General features: G+C 46.5%; 1 protein-coding gene across 1 annotated transcript in view; it reads right to left on the bottom strand.

Annotated features, from left to right (window-relative positions):
• Positions 1–4375: 4375 nt before the first annotated feature.
• LOC125621504 (uncharacterized) overlaps positions 4376–10291 on the bottom strand; it is a 39244-nt gene continuing 33328 nt past the window's right edge. Inside the window, exons 5-6 of the mRNA XM_075119714.1 lie at positions 8151–8264; positions 4376–6976 (exon numbers count right to left, since the gene is read on the bottom strand). Of these exons, the coding sequence (XP_074975815.1) occupies positions 5952–6976; positions 8151–8264 (1139 nt within the window). The 3' untranslated portion in view covers positions 4376–5951. The remainder of the gene's footprint in view (positions 6977–8150; positions 8265–10291) is intronic.

Raw genomic sequence — 10291 nt, 5'->3', positions numbered from 1 at the left:
TCTCCTTTTCTTTTTACGGATACAGACCTAAAAGTGGCAATTCTTCATGTTCTCTATGTATATAAATCTCCCCACTGTATTTTCCACTGAATGCATCCGATGAAGTGAGCTTATGCTCAAATAAATTTGTTAGTCTCTAAGGAGTACTTGTGGCACCTAATAAATTTATTAGTCTCTAAGGTGCAACAACTACTCCTTTTCTTTTTTGGTTTTTGAATGTTATAATTCTTGACGTCTGATTTGTGTCCATTTATTCCACACAAAGATGGACTACAAGCCGTCAGGAACAGTATCCCCGATAATGTCACAGCAAATCTGGTGGCTGAACTTTGTGACTTTGTCCTCACCCATAACTATTTCACATTTGGGGACAATGTATACCTTCAAATCAGTGGCACTGCTGTGGGTATCCGCATGGCCCCACAGTATGCCAACATTTTTATGGCTGACTTAGAACAACGCTTCCTCAGCTCTCGTCCCCTAATGCCCCTACTCTACTTGTGCTACATTGATGACATCTTCATCATCTGGACCCATGGAAAAGAAACCTTTGAGGAATTCCACCATGATTTCAACAATTTCCATCCCACCATCAAGCTCAGCCTGGACCAGTCCACCCAAGAGATCCACTTCCTGGACACTATGCTGCTAATAAGTGATGGTCACAATAAATACCACCCTATACCGGAAACCTACTGACCGCTATTCCTACCTACATGCCTCCAGCTTTCATCCAGACCACACCACACGATCCATTGTCTACAGCCAAGCTCTACAATACAACCGTATTTGCTCCAACCCCTCAGACAGAGACAAACACCTACAAGATCTCTATCAAGCATTCTTACAACTACAATACCCACCTGCTGAAGTGAAGAAACAGATTGACAGAGCCAGAAGAGTACCCAGAAGTTACCTACTACAGGACAGGCCTAACAAAGAAAATAACAGAACGCCACTAGCCATCACCTTCAGCCCCCAACTAAAACCTCCCCAACGCATCATCAAGGATCTACAACCTATCCTGAAGGACGACCCATCACTCTCACAGATCTTGGGAGACAGGCCAGTCCTTGCTTCCAGACAGCCCCAAAACCTGAAGCAAATACTCACCAGCAATCACACACTACACAACAGAACCACTAACCCAGGAACCTATCCTTGCAACAAAGCCCGTTGCCAACTGTGTCCACATATCTATTCGGGGGACACCACCATAGGGCCTAATCACATCAGCCACACTATCAGAGGCTCATTCACCTGCACATCTACCAATGTGATATATGCCATCATGTGCCAGCAATGCCCCTCTTCTGACCTAAATATCTGTGAATCTATGAATCTATGTACATTGGCCAAACTGGCCAGTCTCTACGTAAAAGAATAAATGGACACAAATCAGATGTCAAGAATTATAACATTCAAAAACCAGTCGGAGAACGCTTCAATCTCTTTGGTCACTTGATTACAGAACTAAAGGTGGCAATTCTTCAACAAAAAAACTTCAAAAACAGACTCCAACAAGAAACTGCTGAATTGGAATTAATTTGCAAGCTGGATACAATTAACTTAGGCTTGAATAAAGACTGGGAGCGGATGTGTCATTACACAAAGTAAAACTATTTCCCCATGTTTATCCCCCCCCTCCCCGCCCAAACTGTTCCTCAGACATTCTTGTCAACTGCTGGAAATGGCCCACCTTGATTATCACTACAAAAGGTCACCCCCCACCCCACCCGCTCTCCTGCTGGTAATAGCTCACCTTAGCTGATCACTCTCCTTACAGTGTGTATGGTAACACCCATTGTTTCATGTTCTCTGTGTATATATATCTCCCCACTGTATTTTCCACTGAATGCATTCGATGAAGTGAGCTGTAGCTCATGAAAGCTTATGCTCAAATAAATTTGTTAGTCTCTAAGGTGCCACATGTACTCCTTTTCTTTTTGCGGATACAGACTAACATGGCTGCTACTCTGATATAAATATACTCACATTTATAGACATGTGACTTGCCCAGGTGGCTACAGACTTCATCTTGTTGCTGTGACTTTGCACAGAAGAACAAAGGAGTTTCTGCCCACAAGAGAGAGAATATAAAAGCCCTGGAAGCCTCTCCATTTTGTCTTCAGCTGCCTTAAGAGATGGCTTCTCCACCCCAAAGAAATGCCTGAAAGAAACTGGAACAAAGGACAGTAACTACAGGGGTGTGCGTGATTACTGGACCCAGACTAGGAAGGAGTCCAGTCTGTGAAAGAAGCTTATTGGAACATTTCTGGGAGTGAGATTTCATCTGTAATTAGTTTCTTAATGTATTAGGCTTAGACTTGTGTGTTTTTGTTTTATTTTGCTTAGTAACTTACTTTGTTCTATCTGTTATTACTTGAAACTACTTAAATTCTACTTATTATACTTAATAAAATCACTTATTTATTAGTAAACTCAGAATAAGTGATTAATACCTGGGGGAGCAAACAGCTGTGCATATCTCTCTACCAATGTTATAGAAGGCAGACAATTTATGAATTTACCCTGTATAAGCTTTATACAGGATAAAACAGATTTATTTGGGGTTTGGATGGATCCCATTGGGAACTGGGTGCCTGGATGCTGGAGAAAGGTGACCTACTGAGCAGTTTTTGGTTAAAGTCTGCAGCTTTGGGGGCGTGGTTCAGACCCTGGGTCTGTGTTGCAGCCAGCTGGTATGTCTGGCTCAACAAGACAGGGATCTGAAGTCCCAAGCTGGCAGAGAAAACGGGCTCAGAGGTAGTCTCAGCACATCCGGTGACAGTCCCAAAGGGGTCTCTGTGACCAAACCCGTCACACAACCCTTAAACATTCAATGATATCTGGAAGGTCTCCCATTCCAGAGAGGGTACAGTAACATTAAGGATAGTTACGTATGGTGATTTATTGTTTAATACTGTAAGAAGGCCCTACAGTGCTCCATGTTTTCATTGAAACAGGAAAATATATTTTAACTAGTTAAAATTGGTGGGGCTCCAGCTGTGAGCCCTGTGCTGGGCTGATAGCTTGGGGGCAGGGCAGCTGTCTGCCCCACTCTGGGCTCAGTTCCACAGCGGGGAGGCTACCAGCAGTGAAACTGACATTCACGGCTCCAGCTGTGAGCCCCCACTGATGACAGAATGACAGCCAACAGCCAATGTAAGTAACGCAGTGTTACACGGACACTGCATCACCCTAAGTACACCAACATAAGTGCTACACCTCTTGTGGAGATGGAGTTGTCATGTTGGTGGAGCAGGCCACTGACTTTGGCAGAAGCCGCATTCTAGTGGAGACACAGACATAATTAGGTTGACCTGACTCTGTAAACCAAGCCTTAACCATCCAGAGCAGGTGGCTACCCAGCCTCCTTTGAAAACCTGCACTAAAGTGCTTCCACGACCTCCTGAAGCCTCTGTTACATTGTCCTATTGTTCTCATCCTTGAGTGAGAACCAGACAACATCCCCACCTCCGCTGGCTTCAGCTAACTCCCGAGCATCCTGCAGCTGGAGGTTCCCGCTCTCTGTCACTGCCTCCATACTGTGCCAGTTTCCTCCCTGTGATTTCTTGCCTCTTCCCTAACTTCCTCCTCTGACCGTCTGCCTAACGAGAGTCCGGCTCACATAGTAGCCAGGACAACTCCACCCTCCCAGCACTGCCAGACCAGGAAGGCAAGCTCTACACAATGGGACCAACTCCCCTCCCACTCACCCTGGTATAAATCAGGTGTGAACCCACTGGGAGTCAATGGGGCTGGTTCCTGTCACTGACCAGGGTATAAATTGGGTGTAACCTCACTGGGAGTCACCAGGGCTGGTTCCCATCTCACTCACTGTGATGTAAATCAGGTATAACCCCACTGGAGTCACCAGGGCAATTTCCCTCTCACTCATGCCAGCATAAATCGGGAGTAACCTGGCGGGAGTCAGTGGAGCTGCTCCAGTGAGTGAGAGAAGAAACAGCCATGATGCTTTTACCCAATTATGGGAAGTCTGCCAGGTCGCAGTGGCTAATGGTGGAGAATGTTGGATGTATTGGGGCAGTTCTAGGTTTTCACACATGTTGAAGCTGTATCACTGCATGAAGCAGAGATCGCTCTGTGTTTACTGAGGCAAACAGCCAGTGGACCAAATGCTCTAGGTGATGAACAGTGTTGAAATGAAGAGAAAAGCTAATAAGATGATATCAGATATGCTCTTCTGGTCAGTGCGAATGTTCATGATGCTAGTTCAGGACTTCATATTAAACTCACACAGATGCTGCAGTATTCCTCTGGGAAATATGCTCAAACCACTGTTCAACCAGAAGGCAGCAGTTGCAACACCAGTGCCACATTGAGGGGCAAAAATAGTGCACTTTTGAACGAGTATTTTACAAGCCTCAAACATGTTGCCACCACTGCCCAGACTTTTTTATTTTGAAAATACAGTCAGCTTTCCAGGAAGTTGTGTGCTGCGCCGCCGTGCCCGTGATTCTACAGCCACTCAATCACAAGCAGAGAGAAAGAAGCTGCATTTTGCTATCATCTGCTATTTTTCTCTCTCCCAACTGTGTGTGCATTTGTTTTGTCATAAGAGGAAACAGTATCAGTTTGTGTCAACAGCTACTCAGAGGCTACAACTGACTTTGGGCCATAATACTAGTACTAAAAGTTTGTTCTATAGAAGAGTCCACTCAGTCTAGGGGATTGGGAATGAGGGAAACTGCCCATATGAGGTTTTACCTCACCTTTTACATGTCAAATGCTTTAAGGTCAAGATTTTCAAAACTGCCTAAAGGTTCTGGAGGCCCAACTCCTATTAAATTAAATGGGACTGGGGCATCCAAATACTCTGTGTGGCTTTGAAAATCTCATCCAGCTCTTCCTTTTTACAGATCAGAGTTTAAGGTCATAAGGGGCAATTCTGATCATCAAGTCTGACTTCTGGCATAACACAAACTGCAGAGTCTAACCCAACAATTCCTGCATCCAACCAATACCTTCTGATTGAGCCAGATATCTTTTAGGAAGAGACACCTGATCTCGATATAAAGACTCCAGCTGATCCACCACAGGCCTCATTACATTGTTCATCCAATGGCTAATAGTTCGTGTGTGCTTTAATAAAAGGATTAAATGCATTTTGTGATGGTCGTTACAATGGGTGTCTCCAGTCAATTTAAGCAAACCACAATTAACCATTTAATGCTGTAACAGTAATACCAGGGTTCTATTAACCCCTTCAAGCCAATGCCAATATGACACAAACCCCACTCCTAGCGATGCAGAATCTTTAGAGTTACAAGCACAGTTTATGGGGTTTGTAAACTCTTCTAGTTGAACCTGTAGGATTCAAGTAACTTGGGGAAGTATGTCTTTACATACTATTTTTCTTAAAATAATAATAAAAAAACCCAAGAAATTCCCATTTAAAACTTTGTTACAGTAGTTACTCTTGTGAATATGGTCCACTAATTGAAAACATAATGGTCAGAACTTTTGTTTGTTCTAGTCAAGAAAGTTAGTTAAGGCATAGAAAACAGCTCTGGCCCTGCAACGCAGCATCATCAACCCAAAGCATTCAAAAATTACAAGTCAGGCCCCTTGCCCCCTCAAAAACTTAGGAGATTTGAAACAATACATTTGTGGTTCTTTTTTTTTCTTTGACTTCTGGTTTCTGAGCCCTCGAGAGTAATATTTTTGGGGTTTTCTCCACAACCATAAGGATTAGAAACTCACTTTTTTCTTTCTTCCCCCTCCCCTCAACTTTAAGTGAAAGTAGAGATTCTTGTGCAACAAACACAGGACTCTGTGAGCTGGGGCTTTATAAGAGAAACACCAAATATCAATAGAGCTGGTGACTCCGGGCAATGAGATCTCATGGGGGTTTCTTTTCTGCCTCCTCTGCAGTCAATAAACTGAGGGGGGCAGCTATGGCCCTGGGGCCGTGCCAAGCACTGTGGCTAGTAGATGGGTGCATCCTTGCCCTGGTGGGTCCTCCGGTGACGGGTGAGCGTGGAGCTCTCCCCGAAGCTCTTCCCACACTGGGTACACTGGAAGGGCCTGTCGCCCGTGTGGGTGCGGTGGTGCCGCAGCAGGTCCGAGCTCTCGCCGAAGCGCTTCCCACACTCTGTGCACTTGTAGGGCCGCTCACCTGTGTGTAGGGTGCGGTGTTTCACCAGGTATGAGCTGAGGCTGAAGCTCTTGCCGCAGTCAACACAGCGGTAGGGCTTCTCAGCCGTGTGGGTACGCTGGTGCCGCACGAAGGTGGAGCTGTCGATGAAGCCCTTCCCACAGGCTGGGCACTTGTAGGGGCGCTCGCCACGGTGGATGCGGTTGTGGGTGATGAGGTAGGAGCTGACGCTGAAGCTCTTGCCACAGTCGGGGCAGGTGTAGGGCTTCTCGCCGGTGTGGGTGCGCTGGTGGATGATGAAGGTGGAGTTCTGGCTGAAGCTCCTTCCGCAGTCCAGGCACTTGTAGGGCGTCTCCCCAGTGTGCAGCCGATGGTGGGTCAGCAGCGTGGAGCTCTGGCTGAAGCTCCTCCCGCAGTCGGGGCAGGTGTAGGGCTTCTCACCTGTGTGGGTGCGCTGGTGGCTGATCAGTGTGGAGCTCTGGCTGAAGCGGCGCCCGCACTCAGAGCACTGGTAGGGCTTCTCGCCTGTGTGGATGCGCTGATGGATGACGAGGTGCGAGCGCCGGGAAAAGTGTTTCCCGCATTCGGCACAGCTGTTCTGCTTCCCACCCACCTGCAGGGCCTGCTGGGCATCTCCAAGCTCCTGGTAGCTCCCCTCCCAGGGATTGGGCACAGCCAGTCTCTCCACTTGCTGCTCTTCTGACCTGTCCTTACTCTCACAGACCTCTCCCTCATCAGGGCTCTGGGAAACGTTCCCTTCATATCCTCCTGCTACCAACCTGTGATGTTCCACTGGCTTGGGACTTTCCTGCTGAAGGTTCTCCTCCTCGTTCTCACTCACCATCCCGTTGCCTGCTGGGACAGAGAGAGAGAATCCAGACTGGAGTCAGTCCCTGTGCCAGAGGGAAGGAACCTCAGAAAGACGAACAGGGGAGTAGGGAAAACAAATCAAAATAACTGATGGGGAGACTGAAAAACCAGGAACTAAATCCCCCACGCCCTTCCCTCAAGGTGAGGGAAGAGGGAGTCAATTGGCTTCACATCCCACCCGAACACTCAGAGGGGAGGGAGCTGGGTGGATGGGAATGCTGATTTTCAGTAAGTCTTGGAGCACTGGGGAAGTTCCAGAAGACGGGAAGAAAGATAATGGTAGTAGTGTTGATGTAATATACTTAGACTTCTGTAAGGTGTTTGACTTGATACCACTCAACATTTTGGATTAAAAAACTAGAATAGTATAAAATTAACGTGGCACACACACTAAATTGATTAAAAAAATCTAGCTAACTGATAGGTCTCAAAATGTAATTGTAAACAGGGAATCCTCATCAAGCAGCTGTGTTTCCAGTGGGGTCCCACAGGGATCAGTTCTTGGGCCTGCACTATTTAACATTTTTATGAATGACCTGTTCTGGTGCCCTCAATTCAAGAAGGATGTAGATAAATAGGAGAGGGGTAAGAGAACAGTCACAAGAATGGGGGATAAAGAATTAGAAAACCTGACTTATAATGACAAGCTAAATAGACTGAGCTCCTTGAGTCTAACAAAGGGAAGGTGAAGGGGTGACTTGATCGAAGTCTATAATTACCTACATGGGGAGCAAATGTTTAATAATGAGTTCTTCAGTCTAGCAGAGAAAGGTCTAACACGATCCAGTGTCTGGATGTTGAAGCTAGACAAATTAAGACAGGAAATAAAGCACACATTTTTACTGGTGACAGTAATTAACCATTGGAACAACTTACCAAGGGCTGTGGTGGATTCTCTAGCACTGACAATGTTTAAATCAGGATTGGATGTTTTTCTAATAGACCTGCTCTAGGAACTATATGGGGGCAGTTCTCTAGCCTGTGTTATACAAGAGGTCAGACTAGATGATCACAGTGGTCCCTTCTCGCCTTGGAATCTATGTAGCTAAGAGAAGCGATGTCTGCCATGAGGATCCAACCCCTGCTGGGGACAGCCCTGACCTGGATGAGATGAGATAGAACCTGGGGAGTTCACAGGGCTGTGGTGGAAATCTCTCACCTGTGCTAGCATCACTTGGGATCTCCTCTTCTGAGGAGACATGGAGATCCAGGATGTATGGCTCTTCCTCTTGCTCCATCCAAGGGATCCTCGGAGATTTAGGAAACTGAAACCCTGTTCATGGGAAGGGCAATGGGTGAAGGTTCATTACATATTTCTGAGGAGTCACTCCAAAAAAGTTCCTTGAAATGTAACCCATTCCTCTCTCATCACTGTGCAGATGAGGAATGTTTCATCCCAAAACATGGACAAATGTTTACCAAGACCATAGCAAGAGTCACACCTGGGGTGTTGGTGCTATCAGACACAATTCCAGTAGGGAACAAAAGTGCAAAGACAAAGAAGAAATAACAACCTAATAAGTTATCATAACCTGAGTCACGCTCTGGACAAAGCTATCCAGCTTGGGGCTGATGTGGTCCCATCACTGTTGCATCTGAGTGCCTCATACTCTGGCTAGGTCTTCTGGCCCTGAAGTCTGGAGTATGGGGCTGTGAACTGGAGCGCTGGAGACGAGCAGTTTTAATAAACTGGTCACTTCATGTACGTGACTAAATGGGAGCTGAAAATACTGTGGCGTGCCCACAGACACGCTTGGCCAGGAGAGAACCCAGATTTCCTAAGACCCACTCCACAGGCTATTTTTGTCTCCTCTCATGTGCTCAGATCTGATGAGCCAGTATCTCTTTAAAATAATTAGTCATGCCTCAAAGAGCACCGAGCACCAGTGATTTAGGCCCAGCACTAAGTACTAAGAGTGACTTGAAGTATTCGTCAACTTTATAATGAACTCTCTGACCACTTAAGTTGTTGAAAATAATCGCCCTTGGATACCTGGCATATTCTGAGTAATTTATTCTGTTTCTGTAATTACCTGCTGAATATGCCATAAAAAGATCTAACTGGAAAGATGTCACCTGCACAGAAATGCATTTGAATCATCAAATTAGATTAATAAATTCATAGATTTTAAGGCCAGAAGGAAACGTCATAACCATCTGGTGTGCCCTGCACAATGAGAATACTATCCACTGATTCCTGCATCAGGCTGGTATCTTCTGGCTAAGCTCTAGTTTTTCGATAGATCCCCCCCCAGTCCTGAAGGAAAGACGCCATGTGATGGAGAAGCCACCACATCCCTAGTTTCAAGGGTTAATTTCCCTCACTATTAAATACATGCACCTCATTTCAGGTTCAGATTCCAGGCACTGGCTCTTGTTATATCCGTATTGGTTAAATTAAAAAGCCCACAAAGTACTGTACCTGCATGGAATGAAGGGGTCTGAATGTAGCTGGGACAGGGTCTGTCATTTACTGCAAGTTTGCTCAAAACTGTTGGTCCCTGGTCTGGCTCTAGGTGCTACCCCAATACAAAATAAATGACGTGTGTTCTCCCTGGGCTTTCTTTTAAACACTGACCTAGGGTAACTGGGGACAGGACTACAAAGAGATTTTCTATAATGCCTGAAAACTGGAACACAAAATAGTGCCAGACTAAGGTCAAAGAAGCCAAAAACTTAGGGGTAATGGGTCAGGGCCTAGCAGATCTCATCCCTTCGAAGTTACAGCTGATTTTCAGTCTCACTCCCTTTCAAAATTTCATCCCTTTCTTCTCCAGTCCACCCCGGTTACACCAGAGTTAACTAATGCTCAGAGTTTCTGGAGCTTTGTCTATGCTAACAGCTTCCAGAAAAAAACAGCGAGAGAGTGAGTGAGAAAGTGTCTGTGTCATTTCCTAATGTAGGATTTGGCACTTATGTTCCCAAGTTGTCTGGACATTTGGCAAACCCGACTCCTGTCCCCAGCTTTAGTTTCTGTCTCCCCAACCACCCCTCCGGCAGGGAGACTGGGGGGCCATATTTCCAAGAGCTGACCACCCACAATTGGAGCCAGATTCTCCAAACCGCTGGACTCCCACTGTGAACCCAACGCGCTGAGTTCTGAAAACTCTTCCCGGGAGACTCCGTCCCTGACCCAGTGCCGGGGCGGTCGCTCTCCCGGCGCTGGCTCGGCTCCTGCAGGCGCTCAGGGGAGCAGAGCCGGGGGAGAGGGAGCAGCAGCAGCTCTGGGACTCGCAGACCCCCGCCCCCCCGGGAGCAGAGCTGGGGCGAGGAGGGGCCGTTGGTGCAGAGTCACTTTCC

This window comes from Caretta caretta, chromosome 14 (assembly GCF_965140235.1).
Source record: "Caretta caretta isolate rCarCar2 chromosome 14, rCarCar1.hap1, whole genome shotgun sequence".
NCBI classification, from domain to species: domain Eukaryota; kingdom Metazoa; phylum Chordata; order Testudines; family Cheloniidae; genus Caretta; species Caretta caretta.
This window is presented reverse-complemented; position numbering and strand designations above follow the sequence as displayed.